Genomic DNA, 27,055 nt, shown 5'->3' with positions numbered 1-27,055 from the left:
TGCCTTTCAGTCATCACCAGGATGATCTAGAGAGAGCAGAATCCACAAAGTCATCTACATCGGGTTACTCATCATCTAAAACAAGTGGATCACGGGATTTCGACTCTGATGTTGAGACTGTTATATATGATAATATGTAAGATAACTGCTGAATTTCAGTTCATTGATATAGAAGGCAATGCCAATACCTTTTACTTTTCTGTTTGAAAACAGACAGGTGATCTGTGACATTTGTCGCAAAATTGCTGCTGTGAAGACCTGCCTGACCTGCAACGTTTCCTTCTGTGAGAAGGATGGCCGGCAACACTACAAAGTGGATGCCCTGAATAGACATAAGCTCATAGATGTGTGCAGTGAAGTCGAGAGAAAACGGTGTCGTCATTATGAAAAGTCTCTGGATTTCTTCTGCAGGACTGATCAGATGTCTATTTGCAGCATTTGTGCAGAGGGGAAACACAGGGGACATGACATCACTGAGCACAGGGCATGGAGGACACAACAGGCAAGTGAAAGTGAAAGGGTGATATCGAAATCATCGGTGATGTGCTACATTTTGTTTACAATCGCTATTTAATTACAGTTGTCTGATGATGAAGAACCCGAGGACTATGAAATGCCACACAAAGGTGACTGACACTATATAATGATTCACTATGGCATCTAAGTAACAATGATCTGTGGCTACAATAAGAAATCAATGGAGAGATTCACCATTTAATGAAGTTTTGACACTTTCCTCTTTTCATATAATTTATATGAAATTAATACAGGGAAAAAGACTATCAAATTTTGTTCGGAAAGTTCAGTTTCAAAGCAGAAAACAGAAAGTAATGACCTTCGTTGATGAATATATATGGATGAACTGCTGACAGCTTATAGCTGAAATGCATTTATATTGCCATCTGTAAATACTCAGAAGTATAATCACCAGTGTGTGTCATTACCTTAGATTTGAAGTTGAGCGCCACAGCAGACCAATAAAGAAATAGAAACATCTAAAATGGTTTTATGAAAGTGTGCGGACTTTACTCTAAAGTCAAAAGTGTAAAACATGTTTTTCAGGTATTAACACATGCATTATCAAATATAACTTATAATGACTAAATTATTGAGTCATTCTTTGGTTTTAAGACAAGAAATTATTTTTTTTAACCATATTTAAAAATTGTGTTTTGCTACATCAGTTGAATTTTAAAAGTCATGATAATGTTGGAATCAAATGAATTCAAATATTTATCTTTTTTTATCGTTAGGTAAATGAGTACAGCGGAAAGAAAATGTTTTCTTATTTTACATTACATTTTCCAGTGGTGCCCCCTCCTGGTAGGATTCAGTTCCCGTCAGTGAAGCCAAACTCGGTGGTCCTCAGCTGGGGAAACCCAAAGGGACTAGAAGGACCCAAAAGCTTCAGGATCATGTGGAGCTCTTTGCAGAAGGTGGAAGGTCGCTTAGTCATCAAAAATTTTCATAAAATAGAAATAAGCAACCTTGAACTTGGACAACAGTATTTCTTCAGCGTGGCCACAGAAGATGAAGATGGCAATTTAAGCGAATGGGTCACTGCAACTGTTTTCACAGGTAAAATCTGAAAATCCACATCATTTTTAGATTTGCTTCACTGTTCATATTTTAATTGGATTAAACAAAATCACTGCTCTCTTGCAGTTGTGCCACCCCCTCGACATTTAACAAAAGAGCACTCCGATGCTACATCTCTGACCTTGAAATGGATGGATGGAGAAAAAATGGAGGGAATTCCTCAACAATTTCTCATAGCTGTTGAAAGTCCAGGAAAAGAGCCTCTGGTGATACACACCCATGATTACTGCAAAAAAGTCTGTGATTTAGAACCAGACACAAAGTACACCATCTCTGTCTCAACAGTGGTGAATGATAGGTGCAGCAAGCCAATTTCTATCTGCACACGCACAGGTGAGATGATGTTAAAGCACTTGCTTTTTAATTATTATTTTTTTTAATGTCAACTATATAGACATATTTGATATATTTGAAGAATTACAACTGCTAGCATTTATTTTCTCACATTACATGTACAGATATACTTTACTGGTACCAATTTTCAAGAACAATTTTACTACAGAAGAATAAAGGTGATGAATGATACCATGAATCTATGGGAAAGAAATGCTAAAGCTAGATTAAGAAGAGAGGTGACGATCAGCGAGCGGCAGTGTGGCTTCATGCCGAGAAGGAGCACTACAGATGCTATGTTTGTGTTGATGGAGAAGTATAGAGAAGGCTGGAAGGAGCTTCACTGTGTCTTTGTGGATCTAGAGAAAGTATATGACAGGGTGTCAAGAGAGGAACTATGTGTATGTGAGGGTGGTGGAGGAGATGAGGACAGCAGAGACAGTGGTGAGGTGTGCGGTAAGAGTGAGAGATGAGTTAAAAGCAGTGTTGGGAAGGTTACTTTTAAAATGTATTCCACTACAGATTACAGAATACATGCACCCAAATATATTTTGTAACAAGCTTTTTACAACTACATGAATGTACTATTGCTGTGTGATTTATTACTATTACTGAAGGATACTTGTCATACCAATACCAACTAGATTTTTAAATCTTAATATAAAATGAGTAACAGTAGGGTGGACATTAGGTAAGGCTGCACTTTTTGCAGCAATCTCGTATAGAAAACTTTTCCGCACGTATATAAAACAGGTTCGCGGCTCCAGACCGCAGTAAAGGGACTTCTGGCTAATACGTTGGGTTCTGTGTCGGACTCGTAGCCGAAAACTAGCTTTACTTTTTTGTTTGGGTCAACTTTGCTAGCGAGAGACAGAGAGAGGTGTTGAAAGGCTGCTTCAATGGAACTTATTGTTTCGGAGGAAAACATGAACACAGTGTACAGTCGAGTCTTAATAGCTTACTTACAACTGGGCTACACTGCCCATAAGGCTACATTCTTTAGGGCTATGCCTGTAACACTTTGCTTGTTGCCTTCATATTAAATAATTTTTTGAAGAATAATTAAAAGGAAAAAAAATCTTAACGTCATTATGCGGGCCGCAAGTAGAGGCGACATGGGCTGCGAGATTGAGACACAGGCATTAGAGCCTCTTAATGCATGTTTTGTTTGGGTTTCCACCAGAAACAGAGAGGGGACCGCGTAACATATGAAACAGGAAAAGACCATCATGTAATCCCTTTATTTCAGCAAAGTAACTGTATTCTGAATACCACCTCTTTAAACGGTAACTGTAACGGAATACAGTTACTCATATTTTGTATTTTAAATACGTAACGCCGGTACATGTATTCCATTACTCCCCAATATTGGTTACAAGTGGTGCTGCGATTGGGGTTTTCAGTGGTGATGGACAGACTGACAGATGAGGTCAGGCAGGGGTCTCTGTGGACTACGATGTTTGCAGACAACAGTGTGGTCTGTAGTGAGACAAGGGAGCAGGTGAAGAGAACCTGGAGAGGTGAAGGTATGCACTTCAGAAAGGAAAATGAACATTAGCAGAAGGAAGAAGGAATATGTGAGGAGGCAGATGGCCTTAGACTGTCATGTTTTGTTATTAAGGCATTCTGCTTCACTTGTTTTAAATTTAAAATAAATGCCATTAAATTGCCAGGTTTTAGCTTGACTTGAGGTTGATGTAAGGCAGTTGTGAATTATATATGTTTTGTGTTGGTTACCAGCCCTTCACACTAAAGCTTTACCATGATCCACTCACTATCTTAGTATGTTATCATGCATCCTCTGTGGGTATCTTGATGCTCAGTTGTGAAAAATAAATTAGTGCTGTCAGCGTTAATCTCGTTAAAATGGCGTTAATGCCATAACCACATTAACACGGCGTTAATAAGCTAACTGTGCTAACACATTTATGCCGTGAAGCCCCACGCATGGAGTGATCCGCAATAACTCGCTAACTGAGATTTGCCGTGTTAATGCGGTTATGGCGTTAACGTCGTTTTGACAAGATTAACGCTGACAGCACTAGAATAAATGCATCATAATCAGTAAAAATGACCTAGTACGCTTACTGGTTTCTTTTGTTAATTCACAGAGCCAAGTCTAAGGCAGGTGTTGTCAAAGATTGGACTGGAAGACCAGTATGACACCAAGCTCACACTTAGCACTGTCCTGGAGATTAATCAGTATGATCGATCACAGAGGAAACCAAAATCTGCAAGGGCAGTTCCTGAGGCCTTTTTAAAGCAACTCATGTTGCTGAATACAAATGCTAGAAGTGCCACATGTGTGTCTCAAGATGGGGACAAGTGCAATGCTATCAATCTTTTGGACTTGGTAACTGCACTGTTCCTTTGTTCAGACAGTGCTCTTCAGCAGGACTTGGTCCTGAAAATGTCACTCTGTCAGTTTGCTGTCCCGCTCTTGCTTCCAAACTCTGAAACAAGAGAAATCACAATGATGCTGTGGTCTATGCGCGACATTGTCCGAACTTTCAGACCCTCTCAGCAGGCGTTCCTAAAGTCATACTGTGATGAAAGACTTGTGCTGTCTGATATTCCTTTGGTATCGTTTGTCAGGCTGGGAAAAACATCTTTGTCCAAATCTCAGATGTTGAACAAGTTGCTGTGCAACAATCAGCAGATTCATCACACATTTTGTCACCGTATCATGGCATGTTGTGATGTTCCCAGAAGAATTTCAGATGGACTGGTGGAAATCAGCTGGTACCTCCCGTGTGGGAACAGGAAGATAGATAAATTCACAGAACCATTGGCTTTTACCAATATGAGAGGAGATATCAAGGCTTCTGAAAGACAATTTGCATTCCTATGTCAGGCATCTGCAGCTGTTTACATCTACTGTGATGAATCAGAAACTAATTACTTCAAGCATCTGGAAGGAAAACATCTGGCAGCAAATATCTTTTTGATAAGCAGTACACAGGGAAAAAGCTATAGACTCAAACAACTGACTGTGAACCCAAGATTAAAGATGACTGATATTAGTCAGATTAAAAAGACTGATACAGAACTACTAAAGGCACTCCAGGAATCAGTCTCTAAAATGCTAGTAAGCCCCCAAACCAAAAAAGTGTCATTGGCAGATTTGGCTTACACAGCTCACTGTTGTCAGATTCTCGTTGATGAGGATAGGGATGAATGCCAGACTGCTTGGGAGAATGCGAGTAAAATCACTGCAAAGGTAACTAACATCTCTGAATTCAAAGACAAGCAACTGCCTTATCAGGGAAACATCTGGAAAGCAATTTCATGGGTGGAAACTGAGTGCTGGAGGCTACGTAAAGTTGGAAACAATAACCCTGGCAATTACTGCGAGTCCATAAAAGAAAAAGAGAAAGAGCTGAGGAACAAGCAGCGAAGTTTTGAGATGACAACTGCAGTGGAATGCTTCCACCATGGGATGACAACCTCAGAGGTTCAACGCTACCATTTTCTCAAATGGCTGGAAATGGAACTGGATAACCTGTCCAGGCATCAACTGTCAGCTCTCCAGGATCGATACAAAGAGCTTAGGCAGAAATCTCTCGAGGAAACAAAAGAAATTGTGTTAACTGACAACCAAATTTCAGCTTGCTCTTTAAGAGTAGTCCACTTTGTCAGAGAGTGTGGGCAGCTGTATAATAATGTGAGTTGCCTGCCAGAATACAGTCGTCAGAGAAAAAACATCGAACAGCTTCCTGGACAGTGTGCTCAGATGATGCTTGATGGTTTCCCTCTTGAGCTTGTTGATGGAGATGCAACAAACATCCCAATAAAATGGATCAGCCAGGTACTTACTGAATTGCATAACATCATGAATTCCAGTAGCAAGCTTAAGGTCATCACAGTCATTGGAGCTGAAAATTCAGGTAAATCAACTTTGCTCAACACCATGTTTGGGGTCAGGTTTGCCGTCAACGTGGGTACATGCACCAGAGGGGCATTCATACAGCTGATCAGTGTCAGTAAAGACATCAGGAAAGAGCTGGGCTGTGACTGCATCATGCTCATTGATACAGAGGGCCTGAAGCCACATCGGATGGTTCGTGATGATCACAGCCATGAACGTGACAAAGAAGTTGCGAGCCTTGCAGTGGCACTCAGTGATGTTGTAGTTGTCAGTATTTCCAACGACAGCTCCAGAGAGAAAGACCTCTGGGAAATGGTGTGTCATGCTTTTGCAAGGCTGAAGGGTGTTAGCAAGAAGAAGCCAGTTTGTCATTTTGTACATACAAACATGTATGACATGCCTGCTTTGGAGCAGCTGAAGAGAAGTAAAGAGCTGATGGAACAGCTCAATGAAATGATCGGAAAAGATGTTAAAATGAAGAAGGCCAACATCAATAAGCTCTCAGATGTGATCAAGTTTGATCTAAACAATTGGAGCTGGTACATTCCTCCAGTGTGGGATGGGACTCCACCAATGGCTCCTGTCAATGTTGGCTACAGTGCAACTGTCTATACTTTGAAAAAGGTTCTAATAAATGACCTCCAAAAGTGCCCGGAACGAGGGGATCTAATTCAATTCATCGGGAAGGTAGAACAATTCTGGAAGACTGTGTAAAGAAAATACATGAAACTGATATGGACTTAGTATATGGCCATAAGCTATCTGACCACAAAAAAGTATTTATTTTCAATATTGTTCACTCATTTTTGTTATTTACAATGTGTTTTCTGAGTCATTAAATGCTGTACAAATGAAACATCAAAGAGGTATATATGCATACTGTGTATGCTTACATAAAATAACCATGTACTATGAGGCAGGTTGTCAGTTAAATTTCACCAAGAGGAAAAATGGTGCAAGGATATGAAACTGATATTCACTGTGTGGTAGACACAAATCACTAGTAATTGTTCTGAAACAGGTATCAAAAAGATATTAAAAATATTGTTTCAGATGCTACTCTGTATAATAAATATTGTTATTCATAACAAAGCATTCATGTTTTCTATGTGTATTAGATATTTCACAGTTAACGCATTCAAGTTTAAGATGAAGATTCTATAAGTGGCATTAAAATATTGAAATTCAGAAAATACATTTTTACATTCATATTAATGTTTCAACAAACTTGTAGATACTAAACTGCATAGTTAGTGACCAATTCACCCAAATTACAAAAACAATAAAGAAACAGAAAATACATCTTATAATTGAAGTTTCACAGTATCTAGTCAGTGCAAACAGGATCTTATTTTTTCAGGCTTTTAAATGCAATTCTTCTGCGAATTCATATGAATTTAAACTTTTAAAGACACCATAGGTTTGGTCTATTCCTGCTGAAATATCACTCTCATCTCTCATTACACACATGATACATATTAGATTTATACAACAGTAACACATTTAAGGGATTTTTATAAGAGGTTTTGCACGTAACTGAAAAAACACCAAGATGTCTTTGTACATGTGAGAAAAACATTAACAGTCTGTAGTCTTGCCAGTGTTGTGTTTAGTGCAGTAGTGTGAGGTTTACTGAAGAATCAACGAGACATCATTCTCACAAACTCTGTGGAAAGAGAGAATATATTTGCATTGTTTGTTGGGAAAAGGGCACTCCCACAGTCATCCACAGTCATCTTAAAAATCTTTAAAAAGATTATATCATCCCTAATTGTACTACACCCCCCCCCCCCACACAAAGACACCACCACAACCGATCTTAACTAAGAGATAAATTGTATCACCTTCAAAGTCCACCTGTCCATCCCCGTTGAGGTCAACATCTCGCAGGATCTCATCGATCTCGCGGTGGTTGAGCTGCTCACCCATTAGCTTCTTCATGGCTTCCCTCAGCTCTCCAAGGCTTATCTGACCATCGCCATCAGAGTCAAACTAGAAAGCAGAATGGAAGGACTTTAAAAGGAAAATAAGCATTTACAAAAAGCAAAACAAAAACATTTTGGAGTGTCAGTTTGAGAAAAGGCCTACTCAGGTTAAGCTGGGCATGCACTGTGCGATTTTTGGCCCATTTTGAGCAGATTTTTCAGTCGTTTTGGGGATCGGCCCGAGTTTCTCCTGTGTCGTGCATCGTGTAGTATACATGGGGTAACGAGAAGCGATTAACACCTCACGACCAGCTCCCAATCATCAATCGTATAGTTGCAAGAAAATCAAACCTGTTTGAAATCCTGTCAGCCCTCATGAGGGTGTCAACGCAGCCTCTCACACTGTGCATGCGCAAACAGAAACGGAGTAGCATGGCAGTGCAGCGTGTAGAACTTTGGCAAGCTCATCTGAGTCTTTTCGATGTGGCCTCACAAAATTATCATGACCGGACCAACGGTGAAAAGAGTTGGATGGACATTTCTGCTCATTGCTAGTCAATGTTTTTCATTAGCAATTTAACAAAGTTGATGGTGGTGGTGGTGTGTGTGTTTGTGTCAGTTAAAGAAAGAGAGGGAGAGAGAGGGAGAGCGAGAGACAGATTTTGTGTTATAAGCTGTTATGGACGCACAGTGTGCATCTCACCCCTGCGATTCAATCGTACAGTTTGAGCAGGAGCTGAATAACGCAACTGAAACAATCGTACAGTGTATGCCCAACTTTAGCATGACTGAGGTATGGACCTCAGTCATTTGTTGCACCTTAAATAGCATACATTAGGAGAAAAAACTCTGGACCGCATTCATTTCTAAACCCTAGTTTAAGCCTGGATATGGTTTTCTGTTTTGCTAAAATAAAATTGCAGACCTCTTTGAAGGCGTCCCGTAACTCTTTAACCCCAATCATGTCTGCAGTCTCTGCAAGCATTTTGGGGCCCATCAGTTCCACAAAATCCTCAAAATCCACTCTGCCACCACCTAGAAGAAAGATAAATATGCATGCATAGTATATACAAGTAAATAACAAATTGGATTATTTACTGAAGATCCAGTGGTACAGAGTTAATTGTGCATGCATATAAGACAGAGCTTAGCAGACCCACGTCAATATGTTATAAACAGAAGTCATAATAAGAGCATATTTGTAGTGATGTGAAAATATCCAATGAAAACTGTCCACTGCAGCCATTAGCTGTGTTTAAGACATGTCTATAATTTAACTAGTTTATTTGTATCATCTGGCTTTATGCTTAATTAAAACTGTGTGTCATCTGCATAGGAATGAAAATGGAGTGTTTTATAATAATACTGTAAGGGAAGCATCTATAATGTAAAAAGTTATGGTCCTAGCACAGAACCCTGTGGGACTGTGATTAACATTTGCATGTGAGGAAGACTCACCATTTACATGCACAAACTATACTGCAGTGATTCAAACCACTGCAGGACAGTTCCTAAGAAGATGATTCATCATTCATATAATTCACTACACTATTTCTGTGCTATGATGCACTCAAAATCCTGACTGTAACTCTTCAAAGAAACCTTTTCAAAAGCTCATTTAACTACTTGACAGCTTTCAGGAATTTTGGAAATAAATAAGGTTATAAATGTGAAATGATGTAAGATTTATGTTTTAATTCATGGTAAAATGTCTTTGAGCAGTTTTGTAGGGTCTAGAAGACACATTGACACATTGCTGATATGAAGTTTACTCATATCAGCATTTAACAGAGATGCTGTACTTAATGACAGTACCAGTGAATATTTTTTTCTCCAATAGTTAAAAAGTTATTTGTAAAGAAATTAATTAAATCATTGCTAGTTAATGTAAGGAGAACATTTTGGCAGTTCATCAGACTTAACAGATTTACAGGTGAAGAAAGGACAAACAGACATTTTGGACATCAACTGCTTTGCAGTTCTGCTTTATCCTGGTGCTCCGTCACTGGTCTTCCGAGTGAAAGATTTTAGGGAATTACAGAATTATCTGTCTGTGTTCAGGACTCACAGATTTGCTGGCTGAGTTCGATAAGTTCCATCTCTGTTGGCATGTATCCCATAGTCCTCATGCACTCGCCCAGGTCCTTACAGCTGATGAAGCCGTCCTTATCTTTGTCAAATTCTCTGAAGGCCTCACGCAACTCTGCAAGTAGAACACATCAATACAGATTATGCGAAATATTTGCCGTTGGGCAAAAGTATGACAGAGTACATTTGCTTTCTTGAGAAAACAAGACACAGTTTCAGTCTCAGCTGCCCTGGATCAGTGAGTGTACATTGAGATGGGGATGGGGTATCTGTCTGAGAGTGCTTTTTTTAATACTTCCAAATTGCTTTAGTTTTTATTTGAACTATTTTTGACTTGTTGTTAGTATGACATAGTAAAAAAATAATTTTTCAATAATGTTTCACGGACTTCTCTGTTTTCTGTGACATGCTGGATACAATCTTTGGACCAAATAACTGATTTCTGTCTTATCAGTGCTTGAAGATGATCACAGTTTTTTGGCAACACCGTGCACTGTAAATATTCAATATTTTTTTGCATGAATATGATATTTTTGCCCCCAATAAAATTCTTTAAAACTTATGAAATACTTATGGTTGTTCATCATTATATCAATAAAAATGTAAAAACAGAAACTGAAGCTGCAAGGATTGTGAAAAATTATATTTTTAAATTGCTCCTGGGACTTTCTATTTCATTTGCAAACTTTTTATTTTTGCATCACTTTCTTATGAGGCATTCATGTTTTGAATGAGCTTTTAAACTTTCATCTCATTATTTATATGGAGCCTTTCTTTTTTCTTTCTTCTTCAATCTTCTTACAACATTATAACACTGAGTACTTTGCACTCTGCTGCCTGTTGTTTGTGAATAGTGTGACATGGATGATTGCAGTCCATATCCAAACTTGTCCAAATAAAATTAACCTGAACCTGAACAGATGGTGACACAGATCCCCCTGTCACCATTAAATCATTGCAGAAGAAATATATCAAGTTTCTACTACACTAAACCAAAGTCATAGAATCTATATTTAAAATAGAAATGACATTTTCATGTGCATGTACGCTGTTAAATTGTGAGCCACTACTGAGGAATAGAAGCGATGTATGAGTGGAAGTTAAATTGTGAAGGATTATTCCTCCCTGTGAAAGATAATCCTTCACTTTGTTCTTACACATTTCAATGCAAGACAGGGAAAGTAAAAAAAAAAATGTTCACAGTTAAACAGAAGGTTTGAAAGGAAGGTAGATGAAAAAGAACAGAGTGGAATGAATGGACTGAGAGACAAGGTGAGGATTAAGAATCTGGATTAAGAATCTGTACCTTCCATCTCTTCTGGTCGTAGATCTCTGTCCTGCAGTGGTGTGGAAGAAGAAAGGGCATAAATAAAGAGAAATGAATAGTCAGACAAGTTATACTTTGAATCTGCTCTATTTCAGTCACACAAAATGCTGGAAACATTTTTGCTTCTTGTGCTTTTACTCCTCCACTCCTCTCAATCCTGTGAAACATTTTGTTTGTTCTATGTTCATCTGCTCAGCCAGAGATTCTATTAGAGGATTATTGGGTTTTTGATCTGACTGACCCTAATAGCCTTTTTAGTTGAAAACTGCTGCTACCCAGCAGCATTCATGTCCAGTCTCATTCTGCCCCTTCTGTTTGAGAAAGTCTGCTGTGCATATGCTCCACAACAAGCTTTTGAAATACAATGTACTAACAGCAGATTCATAATGACATACCACCTAAAAGATCTACCTTCCAAACATGCAGCATGTCACAAAGTTATAAGAAAGAAAGAAAAACGAATTACATAATATGCTGAGTAAACTGGTGAAATATTGAATTGCCACTTTAAAAAATAAAGTGAAAATGAAATCATAGAAATAAGAGTGAGTTATGACTTAAACTAAAAATTAATGCAGTAACAAACACATGCATAATTTCTGTAGTGATTAATAAAATAGTCTAATTCTGATTCTGATTCAACATAAAACACCATTTACGGTTGTTGTTGAATTGGCTAAAGGAATGCAAGGTGACACCAGGATAAATTTGTACGTGATGTGTTCTTCGAGATTGTGACATCATCAGCAGGAATAATACAGCCCTGGATTAGAGGATGCAGGAGAGCGAACAGTGGCAGGGAGATTACAGCGGTAAATTGTATTACAAATCATGAAGGCTTATCGGTTTTTCATTTCTCTATCTGCCAGCAATTTTTTTTTCTTATCTGCATCTGCAGTCCAGCTGGCTTTTGATTAAACGAACATTAACACACCTGCACAGGCTGAACAGAAAAACGTGTACCACTTTTTTTTTTTTGTCGTACCTTTTGCTAAAATTTGTGACAGATTTATCCACAGACAAAGGCAACGGTTTTCTCCTACCTATGTTTTTTTTGTGGTCCATTACCAATCTACAACAGTTACTACTGCTAAATCGTGACTTTAGAAGACTGCAGAAACTGAGCAACAATAAAAGTTTGTGAAGGAAGGCATGTAGCATGACACAACAGGATGAAAATGCCACGAGATTTAGGTTTAAATCTTATGTGAGACAAGTTTTGCTTTCAGTCCTCGTTTGCTTAGGTTTAGCCAAAAAAAAACCCCCCAAAAAACCAAAAAACTTGATTGGGGTTCAAGTTATGGTTTGGGTTGAAATAAACCCGTTTACAAGATTAAGCACATGTTATAGAACTCAGTTTTATCAGTGTCAACAGTCCCCATCTAAAGTTAATAACGAGATTTCATATTTATTTATCTATTCATTCATATGCAAGAGAATTGACCTGGCCACTTTGAAATATAACTATGATGGTAGTTAAACTTACAGATAGCATTGCTAATACTGCTAAAAAAAAAAAGTATATAAAAATGAAGACAAAATATGAAGTCATGTTTTGTGAAGTTGCATTTTGGATTTTTGAACCCAGAGATGATGAACAACGTTGATCTGATTATGGAAACACAGACACTGTACACTCTTATGTTAGTGATTTGTCAACCCCAAGGTAGGCCTGCCCTAAAACACACCCTGCTTATTTGTGTATTATACCTTAATTAGGACTAAAATGTATAAGATGAACATTGTGTTGCAATTGTAGCTGTGCAATTGAGAAAATGAACTACAGAAAGCGTTTAAGAGGTCAGAGATCAAGTGTGTAACACAGTGACTGTAATGGACTTCATTATTAACAAACTTACTCTGTGCTGCTCACCATTAGAAAGACACTAACACATTGGCTTTCCTTTTTAGACTAGTCTATCTTTTATGTAGTCTTTACTCAAAATGACAATATTCTGATTTGATTAATTTAAGATTTGCTGAAGTTGGCTGGAAAATAAGTTTGCCTGTATTAACATAAGATTTTCAAAAATATCAAAATTTATCAAAATTATTTGCCTGTTTACACATTCGGCAGATTCAAAGCAACATTTTTTTTTATCACATAGTATGTAGTAATGTTTCTGAAAGACTAATGTTCACTCTTCTTTTAGCTTGTTTTTTGGTGTCTGACTGAAATATCAAGCTGTTTGTCTGCTGAATGCTCCACTACATGCACTTGATGGTTGCCTGCTGTGGCTGAAAATGTGGCATATGAAATGAGTGAGGCTGGATCAAGACATAGTCCAAACTCCTGAGGAAAATTACCTAGCATTTTAGCTGCTAAACACCTCACTATATTCATTAAGCACTTCCTTGTTGGTGCTGTGAAAGTGGTGTACAGAAGGTTTATCAGTGTATTTCCTCTGGAAACAGCTGTCCACTGCAGCTGGTGCAACTTGCGTGTCATAAAAGCAAAGCAATCAGCTAAAACGTCTTATAAATCTCAAGCGAACTGCAGAGACTGAGTGTGGAACTGCAAGGGACCACTTTCACATTAGACATAGCCATTTGTTCAATTTTTATCATATACTGCTTGCTGTGAAAGGCATGCTAATGTAGACTGCAAATTTAAACTGCGGTTGTCAATCAGTTGATAAACGAGACAGTGACTCTGCAAGGCTGTAGTTAAATATATCAATAGACTATTTCAAAACACACACCCAAAAAGATTTTTTAGGGTGAGAGGAGGGGTACAGCGCGGTCTGTTATACGGCTAACACAGAGAGACAGATTTTAGCATTCTCACAGAAACTCGCATTCACCTTACGACCAATACAGCAAAGACAATAGTATTTACATAACCACATTCTGAATACTCTTTTTTCATACTTTTACACTTCTTGCCCATTTTCACTTCAAATGGCATCCAGTATCACCTCGGATCATACACCACTGTTCTAGGAGTGCTTTTAAACTAGTTCCTTGTCTGTGTCATTTCCACTTTCCCCATGTATGACATTAATTTGTAATAAGAGGTGCGCATAGAAGATTCCAAGACTATAAAGGTACCTGAATCTGGACAATTTTTTGTGTCACGTATCAGGTCTCGTTATCATTATCCTTCTTTTATAGCTGTGAAAAAACGTAGTTTTATCCGTTTCAACAGTTTTTATTTCTTATTTCATTTTAATTATTTGCTAATTTTTTGTTTTTTGTTAGTTTTAGTTCGAGGCTTAGTGATTATTATCTTTTAATTATAATATGAAGTGTTTTTGTTCCATGGGTAGTCACAGCCTTTGATGTTTAGATGTCTATCTCACTAAGCTCAACTGACATGAGAATGACCAAAACACGTCCTTTCTCACATGTTTTTATTCAATTTACTTTGGCTATTTGTGTAAAAAGTAATTTCAGTGTACAATAACTTTACTCAAAATAGTAGAATACATATAAGTTTGTAAGTAAGAGGCCCTCAGAACATTTTAAAACATTTCTATAGATATGAATATAGGGTAAGTGGATGCAGTCACAGTTTGATTTCGTGATTGGTGGAGATGAAGGGCAGAGGAGCCGTGACGATGACCTCAGCTTCACCTTAACCTTCCTTTGGATGGCACTTTGGAAATGGATGGATGAAAGGATTTATGGGAGATTTTGGCAATGACAATTCTGGCAGTTCTGTATGTTTGTGTGGTGTGTGTTTGTAGTGTGGGTAAATACATACAAGCTGACTTTGGGCGAAGCCCTGTCTGAGGAAGATACATGCAGGCCCCACTATGTTATGCAGCATGTTGCAGTTCTTAACCAGAGCGCACAGGGGTTCATCAAACTCACGCTCGTTCCCTCCTTCCTCCTCATCCTCTGTGTCCATCTCCCCTGCATCACCCAGTCCCCCCAGCATGGCAGCAGCCAATGGGGTACCACTTTGTTCTATGGGTGACATTACCTTAGAGGAGAGGAACCAATCGGATTATGAAACACATAAAGATATTACCTAAATTTTGGCAAATTTGCCATTTTTTGTACTGTTACAGACATTTTCAATAGATTTATTTATTTTGTATATTGCAAATAAAAGCAAATTTGAAACGTCTCTTGTGTCAAGTAGAGATGAAATGGGAAATTGCTATGAAATCCTAGTTTTAGTTATCCAAGAACAACAAAATGTTTCCTTACCTTCTTCTTTTTACTGTTCTTTTTAGAAGTCTGGTTGGTGTTTCCCATCACCCTGCCCTCTTCTCCCTGTCTTCCCCCCTCCCTTCCCTCCTTGCTGGTCCTCACACTTCTCCAAAGTTTATCCTCCCCTTTTCCTCTTTCTCACCCTTCTCTGTTCAAACGTCACATGAAACTCCAAAATCCATACTAGATCCAATGCATCCTAGGTGGCAACGCCTTTTATCGCCCAGGAAGGAGGAGGGCAAATGTTTCCACTTGCACCTCTACTACAAAAAGCGACTCCTCTCAGTGCATGTGCTTCGGTCCCAGATCCTATTGGTCCAGTGGTGTGTATATGATGCCACATTCAGTCCTAAACTCCTATGGGTTGTTGGCGGCTGCCATGATGAGATTTGAAATGTTTACGGTGATATTATGGAATCGGGGCAGGGTGATGGAGATTGACGGGTTGGGGTGGGAGAGTTGGGTCATATCTGAGCTGAAACAACCCGCTGCGCCAGACTCTGGCTCTGATTGCATGACTCGACCATTTTCTCTCTCCCTTTCTATCCCTCTCTGTCGCTCTCTATCACACACAGACACGGGCATGCGCTCTGTTTTTCCCTTTATCTGTAACCCCGTTTTGCTACAAGTGATCCCTTGAATTTGGACCAACTTAATCTAATCCATCCCACCCACCTACCCCTCTCTCTCAAACAAACATCGTGCTTATGGTTTCCAAATGACTAGTCTGGCAAAGCTTTGTGTGTGTGTGTGTGTGTGTGTGTATGTCTCTAAGTCAGAAAGAGAGAGAGATAGAGAGAGAGGGAGGGAGGGGATGGTAGAATTATGGATGAAGAGTTGGCTGTCTGTTTAATCCCCAGCAGTTCAGATTAGAAGAAAAGAACTATGCTGACAGGCTACGAGAGCATGGAGCTGCAAGTAGAAGAAATAGAAGTTGAATATTTATTTTACACAACTAGTCACTGTGAGACAAAAAAAAAAAGGCAATTAAAAAAATTAAAACACACGGAGACATGCTGGGATAGAGAAAAGTGAAAAGAGAGGCACATAACAGTGCATGAGAAAACATTTTAGAAAGTAAAATTGCAGGGGTGTAAAATAAAACCAGTGAGTGTAACTGTATGATGTAAACTTCTGACTTAGTATAGACACTACCACAACAACTACTACTAGTGCTACTAAAAATAATTATAGCTTTATGAAATTGCTGATTATACTGATAATCATAACTGTGTTGCTCATGAAGCGGTGGGAGCATTGATGTGGTGCAGATGCTCACCTGCAGCATCTGTCTCTGAATGTAAGTCTTCACCATCATCTACCTTCTGCTCATCGGTGTCTGTGATTTTGCTGCTTGTCTGTTTATATTCTTGACTTTGATCTCAACCCTGATTAAGTAGAAGTTATATAAATAAAGTTCTCTAAAGCCACCAGATGGCACCAAAGATGGGGCCAGTGTTATTAATCTTGATGGAGTCTCGCTTCAGTCTTGTGGCACAATTGAAAAGCTTTTTTTTTTTTGGTATGAGGAATATGTTTAAGAAACTATCTTGTTATATCTGTGCTTTTAAAGATGATTCTCTTCACCACAGCTTTTTAATTGTTTCCCTTACAACTGCCCACCATCTATTATGTTCTAAAACCATCAAAGCTTATTCCTTTCCCTATAGAAATAAAAATACTGGTACTTGTTTTCTTAGGATCATTGTTTGATTATTTTGTCCAGTCCAATTCATCTACTGTTCTTTGTTGAAACCGAATCCCAGATGTGAAGCACTGTTGTTATATATACTGCATTTTTTAGATACATGTGTATTGGGTGTAATATGTGTGCCAGAGATTTACGCAGTTTGATGAAGGCTCATCGCTTGCAGCCTTAATCCTCTGTGGTCAGTTCAGGAGAACCAACACATTTTTTGTGTCTATCTACTTTCCCATGTATCTGGTCATTAGACCACCCATTTTCTTCCATCTGTTTCCTGAGTTTAACCTAGTTATCTTTTTCTCAAAATCCCATGTTTTTGATGCTGGTAATCTCTTCTGGGTTCACAAATTACTCCACAGTTACTTGTTATAAAGCAGTTTGTAAAACATTTTTTTACAAGACATAGTTTCAGCAATTTTTAATATGCCTATTATGTAAAATGCATTCCTAGACAACACTCTGCATTGCCTCAGTATTGCCAGTAGAGTGCAGCAAAGCTAGGTTGTTGAAAATAGTGGGATTAGACACACGCTTAACGGTAATACATATGCACTACCACTAGATGCCAGTATCATCCCTAACTATGGAGGACCCAAATCCATCATATTAGTAAAAGAAAAAAAAGCTACATTGTATCAAAAGAAGCAGTGGGATAGTGAGCATAGAGAGTGCTATAAAGAGCTAAAAAATAATCCAGTGAATGAAATCAAAAGTTAAATTAAAAGTCTCTTCATGCATGCTAGCGTAGCTCTCACGAGCTACACAAGAGATTGAATTCCTCTTAGTGCAATACACCCAAAGTGCAACAGTACAATTCCTAATCGAGAACTATTGTCTCTGGTATAAAATCTATTACTGAACCTCTACTGAAGTTTTTTCTAAAAGATATTGTAGCATCAACACCTCATTTCTTTAAAGAGACAAAGATGGACTAAATTGCTTGAAAAATCATACAAAATCAACACTGACACTGAGAGTCTTTATGCTTGCAGTCCAAATGAAACAGTTTTAATTTCAATTTTCAAATATTTCCCAAAGTGATTCCTGTAGTCTACCTCCCAATATTCTAAAGCATGGCAATCAGATGAAATCAAGATTTAATGAAATAGCGTATCATCGATCAATAATCAGCACTGCCTACAATAATGTTTTAAAATCTGAACTGCTTACACGTAAAATATCAACTGGAAAGAATAATTTTCTCCACTTAATTTAACTGCTGTCACAAGAAACTCAGAGACATTACTAATACTGACACATCTTAAAATCTGAGTGATGACTAAGTGGAATCACTGTGATTTTGAAGTGCTTGAACAATCAGAGATAATTGTAAACACACTTTTCAGCCTATCAAACCAAAACATACACGAAAGGAAACTTCAGATGTGGAAAATGCAGTGAGTGTAACAACAATTTAGATGTTAAGTAGAATATTCAAACAAGAGTTACAGAACTGGGCACATAGAGTCTGTCTTTGCCAAACACAACTATGAAGCCAATCATGGCTCTCCTGCTGCTCCTCCTGCTGTTCACTGGACTTGAACATGTAATTCTTTCTGCTATTTCTGCCAGGGAATTTTATCAAATAAATAGATGTTGGATCTCATCACTAAACACAATGACACCTGCTGGTTTGAATAATGATTTTTAGCTCAGATCTTCTCTGAATAAGTATATAAATGAAATGTAATAGTTGTGACGGCCAGTGGGCTGGCCTTGTGTTTTGCTTTTTCTTTTACCCGTTTCTTGCAGGTAGGTGGAGCTGACCCAATTAGTGATGCAACACCAGTCCCAGTGTATATAAAGACACCTTGACTGAACCAGCAGGCTGGCTTTGGCTCTGTCTCTCGCCGTCTGGCACCCATCTTGTTCATTTGGAAGTTTCAGTTATAGCTGTTATGTCCTTTAAATTGTCTTTAAGTTGCTTTACCTTATTTTCATTAAATATGTCTTACAGCCTTTAAAAGCCTGTGTGTGGTCTCCCTCTTAATTGTCACTTTCTATGAGCCGGGTTGTGACATAGTATAGAAAACTTTAACCCCGGCTGTATTCACTCTGCTCTGTTTTAAAATGTATGAAGGTCGTCACATGAGATCAGAAACAATGTCAGATTACTGTAAATGTTACAACCTTCAGTTTTGTTTCATGCTCTGATGAAGGCCACAAGGCAGAAATGCTAGCGTGTTTGTTGGCATGCCAAAAAATTGGTGAAATTGAGATTTTCCTGCTATTTCTTTGAAGCTTTGTGCTTGTGCTGCCTCTTAGGTAGTCATGCACAGATTACTTTAGATGAACTAGACCAATGAGTTCAAGTGGTATTGAAAAGCACCCAGAATACAGAACAGAGGTTCTTTTGCTCTCCAAACAACAACAAAAAAGAAGCGTTTCCACCATGCCTTCATCAGCAGCTTGGTGTGAGCACAAAGCCTTTCAGCCACAAAACCCTAAACAAAGCAGCTGGGTGAGAATTCATGTGCCATCCCTCGACAACTGCAAGCATACCAGATGCCTGAAAGACAAGGATGGAAGACAGGCCAACTGAAAATCCAGTGCTGGGCTGTAAACAGCATGATGGACAGATTCCAAAACCCAGGATTTTGCATGCTATGCAAACAGCTTTAGGGTGGGTCAGGTCAAACATTTTGCCATTTGAGATGGGGGATGTCTATGTGTATTTGCATGCCCACGTTTTGCACAATGACACACACACACACACAAAAGATCTCATAGTAAGGTCAGATGAGCAAAAAAGGGTGGTTTCCAATTTAAAATGTGCAGACACACAAGTTTATCACAAAACAAACAAACAAATAAAAAGCTAAAGAAAAATTGCTAAAACCGTTTTGAAGTCTTTCTTATATAAATAAGCTGCAGCCTGAACAACATCGGTGTCATCAACCCATTCTAGCATTCTGCACTTCTTACAAGTTTCTCACTGAATTAAAGACTGGGAATATGTATAGTACACTAAGCATGTTTGATGTCCCATCTTTAATGGAAACATTAAGAGTTCCTTTCTTCATTGGGTTTTTTCTATTCATCTATTTCTGTTTCTTTTCATACGTTTGACCTTCAATGTGCGATAATGTCTTGAGTTGTGGCTGAAGTTAAGCTAAATTGAGCTTAACCCTGTTGAACAAAGATAAGACTGAGCTGTAACACAAACATAGCTCACAGCAAACATATTAATGCGTGAAAATATATATCTGCGACAACACAACAATGGAGACAATTATTAAACTAAAAGAACTCACGCTCTGTTTTGAGTATTAGCACTTCCCATTCTATTACATTTCAAAGCGTAATTGTAGAGACAAATACCATTATGCAATAAGGAATCCAAACAGTGTTCTCTTTTTTTTTTTTTTTTTCCTGCCTGTCCCATTTGGTTCTTTAGCCATCAGAATTGTTGTCTGAAGACCAACAAGGATACCCAATGGATTTACTTTGCCAAATGGATCATCGTGGCATTGCCGTATTGGTCCATTTGGTCGATCTTTGTTTTTCAAACAGTGTTCTCTAGGTACAAAATAATACTTATGAAGTCAACTTAACTAACTGCATCAATGTACTTTAATGTAAGTGTGGCTGCAACAAATTGTGAGCCTTTTTGTCTCCATCTTATTTTATTGGTTTTACAAGCCACATTTTTACTTATAATTCACTCTAGACTTCCTGCTTACCACTAAAAGTCAGTCACAAACCCAGTAACTGACTATAAAACATACACTGCGCCTAGCAGACACTAGCTTGGGAACATAGTGGAGAAAAAAAAAGTAGAACGAGACTCATGTGGCTCCATGGGCCTGACCTCTGACAGTGATTTATCATTTTAGCCAGATCAATCTGTAGACGAATATGAATATGTCAGTTCTTCAGACCAGAATTTGGATCAGTTATCACAGCAGCTTGAGCATAAAGTTACATCGTCTCTGAGTCTTGTCTGTTTAAACAAGATTAAATGACAGAAAAAAATCTTTGTGGGAGGAAGTGGTTGCGACTTGTGCACTGATAAAACAAAGAACAATTCAAGTGGAAAAACTAGTGCATGATCATCATGTTTCTTTAGAGTATACTCTCGTATTACTGATTCAGTCAGGATAGAATAATACTATCTAATATGTCTTATATTAGCAAAACACATGGGGAGGTAAAAGTGTGATAAGAATACAACTGAAACCACAGTGTGACCTGTGATATGACAAAATATCATAATTAACTCATTTTACCTGATGTATGCTGCCTGCGTCTTAGAGGGCAAATTCCACCTTTATCACCCTTAAAGTGGTGCAATAATAGTGGCATTTTATTCTTATTTACTTTGAAAGGAGAGAGAATTTTAATGACATTCATTACCTAATAATTTCTTTGGTTGTTGTCAGAGTACCTGGGTTGTTGACCCAGTGTTTTCAGTTATGGAGCCTTTGTCAGTTTCCATGCCTTTTACCTGTTTTATTGTGTCAATCATCTGTCTGTGTGCAGCATTTTTTTTATTCTACTTCCTCTGTTTCATTAGTTAGATTTATCCCAGCTGTGTTCTCACCTGTTTCTGGCCATTATCATTATCCAGTCTAACCCCTCAGTTTCTTATCTTGTTGTTAAATAGTACAACTCCTCGAGTGTGTTCCCAGTTCAGTGTTCAGTTCACCTGTCAATATAATAAATCCATGAGTCCTCTTTCCATTTTTTCACACACTAGTGAGACAGTTGTAGCAGATAACTGACACTCCCTAAGCCTTGTTCCGCAGGAGGTTTGTTCCTGTTAAAAGGGAAGTTTTTCCTTCCAACTGTCACCAAGTGCTTGATTATAGGGGTCATCTGAATACTGTGTTATTTTATGCATTTGGTACATTATTGTATTATTTACAATACAATACTTTACAGTATGAAGTCATTCTTAGGCAAGTGTTGTTGGGATCTGGCACTTTAAAAATAAAATGGAATTGAATTGAACTGGGAGCAACTGAGATGTCATGTAAGAGTTTTAACAGAACTCGTTTCTTTTTTCCCCCTTCTTTTTGCTATTATTAACAGCTTCAGTACATGTCTCCACTAGCCTGTGATCAGATTTTTTATAACTGGCTCTGGCTTGCCTTTTGTGGCTTTGAAGAATTAAATATGTTGGATCAATGTTACCAGGAATAACTAAATGATGATCACCACATGAGCTTGGCTCTTTTATGGAATGTACGGTGAATTGGCTTAGTGATGCTTAAGCACACATTCATCAAAATCTCATGCTTTCTGTTTAAAAGGTTGGTAGACATGCTAATCAAACCTGAACTCAGTCCAAAATTGCAGCAGCACTGTGCTGACAGGAGGAATATAACATGCTGGTGTAGTCAGTAAAGGATTCCCATTTAACCTGACATCATTTTACAGGCTGCGACCACATATGGCTGTCTGGATTGTCCCACATTCTCTGCTCTCATTCTCGCACTTACCCACTCCCAAAAGGAGGATAATGCCTTTTGCACCTGTCCAGATATTATTTCTGCATTTTCATGTGACCTAAAAGTTAAATGTGGCTGTCCTGTTAAATTAAATCAAAGACTTCTCTTACAAACAAAAATAAGGGTCAGAAAGTCACAGTAATGTCGGAATATGTGTTTGCTGGATTGTTGTTGTTTTTTGAATAGTGAACAACTGTTGCTGCTTTGCCCCAGTGGAAATAGAACAACAGTTAACCCACTTATAAAGCAGTTTTCTAAAGCTGTGCTGGTTATTATACCAATGTCCTCGTTGCTTTGTTAAAAATGTTGACCAGTTCAGAAAACTGAGTGTGTGATTTTTAACATATATCAGAAATAAAGGTGTAGTTTTTACTGTTTCGTGATATTATGACGTAAAGCTGCAGCTGTAGCATTTCGTCTTTCATCTTTCAAATATAGCAAATGTGTTTGATCATTCAGAAGTGAGATAATACAATATTTTTCAAAGCCACTGAATACTAAGTTACTAATACTAATTACCAGAAATGTGTGGAGTGGTGTAAATTAGACCCTATAAAACGGCTATTCACACATACTGGGTAAATAATGGATGTACTGTTATACAGTGTTTCCTTGCTGTTCAGTTATGCCTTCATGCAAGTGAGGTGTGGAATCTTGTTTGCTAGAATATATTAGTTTAAAAAGAAGGCCAGCTAATCACTGGCATTTGCTAACATTTCAGTTAGAGGATAAATTTTAGGATTTATTGAAATAATTTTTTTTCTTTCTATGGTTTCATGTGGTGGATGTATGTGACATGTGCATGATATTTGGATTTTGCCTACATATGAAATGAGTTGTTGATTAACTTCTTTCAATTCCTCACTCAAATAAAGCTCTCAATATAATTATAATTATTTGCTGTTTTTCTGTAATTAAGTACACCTTATACAGTTAAAAAAACATTCAAACTTTTAAACGCATTTATAAAAAGAAGTAAATAAATAATCCCTGAATATGTGCACAATGTATCTCCTCAGTCAGTGTCTTTGTGATTCCTGGTTCTTAGGCTTGTTCCCTGGCCTTCCGTGGAAGTGTGTCGTGTCTCTAGTATAGGTTTTGTTCTGTCTATACGTTTAGTCATCTGTCTTCCCGGTCAGCTGTCTCCTTGGTCTGCGTTTCCATGCCTGTTCTGGGTTTTCCTGTCTTATTTTGATAGTCCTTGTCCTATGTCAGTGTTTTCTGCTTTGCTTTCTCCGTCTGATTACTCTCCTGTTTCCCATTCCCTCATTACCTTCTGTATGTATATATATCGTGTTTCCTTCGGTCCCTGGTCGATCTGTCTGCCTCTTTATTTCAATAATAACGTATACTTTATTGATCCGCGTGGGGAAATTCCTCTCTGCATTTAACCCAGTGAAGCAGTGGGCAGCCATTGGGGGCCCAGGGAGCAGTGTGTAGGGACGATACCTTGCTCAGGGGTACCTCAGGGTAGCTGTTCAGGGGAATCAAACCCCCGACCTTACGAAACCACCACTCTACCTACTGAGGTATCCTTGCCCTTTTCCTTACCTCGTTCCTTGCCTTAACTCGCCGTCTTCAGGTCATTTGTTATTCTTAGCTTTTCCCAGTTTCGTTTTTTTGTTAGTTTCTCTGTACCTCCAGTCGTGTTACTGTTTCTTTGTATTTTTTCACCGCCAAAATAAAGGCTCTCCTTTTGTTATTATTTGCCCTTGCCACCGTGCCTGCATTTGGGTCCACATTGTATTTGCCAATCACTGTTCAGTTCTGCATTTTCTTGTCCACTTGAACAAGCCCAACACCCCCTGCATCCCCACATAGCTGGAACACATACGTGTAGCTCTCCTCATGCCATGACGTCTGCTTCGCCAGACGTGACATTTTAGCACTGATGTTGGACTAAACTACATCTGTCTGCTCAAAGTTTAGTTCCTTCATTCTAGCTCTAATCTCGCTTTATGTTGCAATAGGTCTCTTCTTTCTTCCTTTATTACATTCAACTGTCATTCACTCTCAAGCCTTTATCCCAGACCCAGACATCCAGTAATTCATTATTCAGTCAGTCTGTTGCTCAGTGTATGGATGACTCATCTGAATAATGAGAACTGGAGATGAAACTAAGAAAAAAAAGGGGAAATATAAAAACATGTCAAAACACAGCCTAGTTTTCTTTTCAGATGGCTTTAAAGAACATTTAATGATTGTTAGTTTATGACTCTAATCCCAGGTGACCTTTTTGACCACTGATCAAAACTGTGTTGCAATTGGTATAGCTATTTCTGCCATTCTCTTTTTCTAATTAAAATGCCACTCAACATCCCCAATAACTAATAAACCTAAAAGGTTTGCAATTTAACAAAGGAAGGCACAACGCAGGATTATCATTTGTGCCTCAGAACTGTTATTTTGTTTAAATTTAAACACATTTGATTGCTTGAACTACTGTAAAGCAGAGTTTGCCTTTCATGTTAAAAGGGTACAGGGTACACAAGGGTACAGTTAGTCATCATCAGGGATTTATTTTTTAAGGTAAAAGAAATTCCTGTGATGCTTTTACATTTCTCCCATATACAACAAAAAAGCAAACCTGTTGTCAGGACACCTCTAAACAAGGTCAGCTCTAATCTTTCCATTATAATCCGTGGAGGTTTTTTGAAACCTTCCCAGGAAGTGTATTATTGTTATTATTATTATTATTATTATTATTATTATTATTATTATTATTATTATTATTATTAAGGTTGGGTAAACTGGCTCCATATGCACTGGTTCCAGCTGTTTCTGCCAAATAGTTTTGGTGTCTGAAAGAAGCTACACAGGCAAAAGAAATATTTTATATATATGAGAATATAAATAACAAGCTTTCGTCTTTTCTTCAGTAACACCACAAACATAAACAGGAAGTGGATGAAACTGGAAGCCATAACTGCCAAAAACAATGTGGAAGATTTGCTATTGCAACACATTAAAATACACCAAAAATATCTGGATCAAACCAGTGAGAACAGAAAAAAAGTACATTGCAAGAAATTATACATGAAACTGAAGTCTTGGCTTATACACACAGAAATTTTTACTATGGGACAGATTACTAACTACGCTGACTACTTATTAAAGACTGCAAAACAAGTTCACAAGGCTGCCACTAACAAATACACACTTTTTAGGTACATTTTTATCTTTTTCATCTGTTTCACACTATGTCTGAATTAAAGCTTGCCCTGGCAGGTTTATTACCCTTCCAATCCTCAAGGAATGTGTGTTTCCTCCAAGTGTTCTGCTGATCTAAATTTAAATAATCCTTCTTTAATAATACAGGCTGGTTCTTACTAATGTGTCACCAGTCAAAATATACTCTGTTGCAAAAATGTTATGCACACAATTTTCACTACTGCAAACAAACACCTCACGCTACTGCACAACAGATCTAAACGTAATCTAAATAGTTAAAGAGATATGGATATATAATGTTTTAACACTATATTTGTGAGCCATTTTTCAAAAAGGGTGCTACTATATATGATTTATACATATAGCAATATGATATTGTAACATCCCATGCCTTATAAGGAAAGACACACCCTTAATAAAAAAAAGAACCCTTAAAAATGACAGTCTAATTATATATCTTGGCTTTACATAGTTCCCAGTTCAGTCACCTACCTGTCCAAAGACAGAGTCAACAATAGGGCGTAGCTTCCTCTTGTCACCTTCTTCCAGCCAGATGTCATCTGGGTCTCCCACTGGGGAGGACAGACTCAAAGTCTTGGCCTTGGGCTTTGGTGGTCTCTTGATGCTAGCTGAACTCCATCTCCTGAATGATTCAATTTTCTTCTTGATTGAACCCTGGAGAAGAGAGCACAAACAAATCATAAGTGTTCAATACACAGGTTATGATGTACCAACTCGGAAAAGTTGGCTCTCACAAAATTAATAAAAATGTAGCTGTTGATCATTGATGGTTTAGTTTCTGACAAATATAAGCGTCTTCTGTGATAATGTTGTGTTTAAGTGCATAAAACTCCATTTGGTTTGTAACATTATGAGCGTTAAGCATTGTGGCATTAACTTAAAAAATAAATTAGTACCAGCCAGACCTCAGAAGTTAAACCATGTGGGATGTTTAAGAGCATCATTGACAGGAGTTTGCATATTTTTGCATCTACATGCACTGACCTTCTTCATTAACTTCCCCTCTGGCAACTCCACAGATGATGAATTTTTCACATCAGTCATTTTTACAGTCCTGCTTCAAAGAGACGTCCTCTTTCTCTCTGTGTCACGCTCCTCCTCTTTATCTGTCCCCAGAGCATCTGACACCGGTTGATAATCTGAGGCATATCTCCTACTGCTATCGCTCCTCCTTCTCTCATCCCTCAGTTTTACTCTCTCTATCTTTCACTCCTCCTGTACAGTATCTACATCCCTCACTCACTTTTCAATCTGTGTGTTTCTACTATCCTTTGCTCATAGTTGTTCCCCTGTAAATACTTCTGTGTCACACATGTGCTAAATTCTCCAGAAAAGCCCATCAAGGCACAGATTATTATAAGCAGAAGTCTTCCCAAAATGTAAATAAATATATTTTTAAATGTC

The 27,055-nt window shown here is 38.1% G+C and overlaps 2 protein-coding genes across 5 annotated transcripts in view; one reads left to right on the top strand and one right to left on the bottom strand.

The window, feature by feature from the left end:
• Positions 1-6,607, top strand: part of LOC121815510 (up-regulator of cell proliferation-like) — an 8,884-nt gene extending 2,277 nt beyond the window's left edge. The window contains exons 7-11 of one of the 2 annotated variants that reach the window (XM_042226884.1): positions 11-136; positions 214-626; positions 1,309-1,578; positions 1,666-1,932; positions 4,044-6,607. In XM_042226884.1, coding sequence (XP_042082818.1) covers positions 614-626; positions 1,309-1,578; positions 1,666-1,932; positions 4,044-6,514 — 3,021 coding nt within the window. In that variant the 5' untranslated portion in view covers positions 11-136; positions 214-613 and the 3' untranslated portion in view covers positions 6,515-6,607. Of the gene's footprint in view, positions 1-10; positions 137-213; positions 627-1,056; positions 1,579-1,665; positions 1,933-4,043 lie in introns of those variants that run through there. The other variant, XM_042226883.1, reaches the window with a different exon arrangement.
• Positions 6,540-27,055, bottom strand: cabp2a (calcium binding protein 2a). 3 transcript variants are annotated; one of them, XM_005945525.3, is made up of 7 exons: positions 26,636-27,055; positions 26,123-26,305; positions 11,120-11,150; positions 9,794-9,928; positions 8,651-8,760; positions 7,645-7,792; positions 6,540-7,466 (listed from the first exon to the last, which is right to left on the bottom strand). In XM_005945525.3, exons 1-7 carry the CDS (start codon positions 26,693-26,695, stop codon positions 7,441-7,443), a joined length of 693 nt encoding a protein of 230 aa, XP_005945587.1. In that variant the 5' UTR covers positions 26,696-27,055; the 3' UTR covers positions 6,540-7,440. The 3 variants fall into 3 exon arrangements, with proteins under 3 accessions (XP_005945587.1, XP_005945586.1, XP_014196604.1); XM_005945524.3 differs by lacking the exons at positions 26,123-26,305; positions 26,636-27,055 and adding exons at positions 14,847-15,068; positions 15,299-20,371; XM_014341118.2 differs by lacking the exons at positions 26,123-26,305; positions 26,636-27,055 and adding an exon at positions 14,957-15,053.

This window comes from Haplochromis burtoni, unplaced genomic scaffold (genome assembly GCF_018398535.1).
Source record: "Haplochromis burtoni strain Fernald_Lab_line unplaced genomic scaffold, NCSU_Asbu1 Contig_233, whole genome shotgun sequence".
In the NCBI taxonomy this organism is placed as follows: Eukaryota; Metazoa; Chordata; class Actinopteri; order Cichliformes; family Cichlidae; genus Haplochromis; species Haplochromis burtoni.
This window is presented reverse-complemented; position numbering and strand designations above follow the sequence as displayed.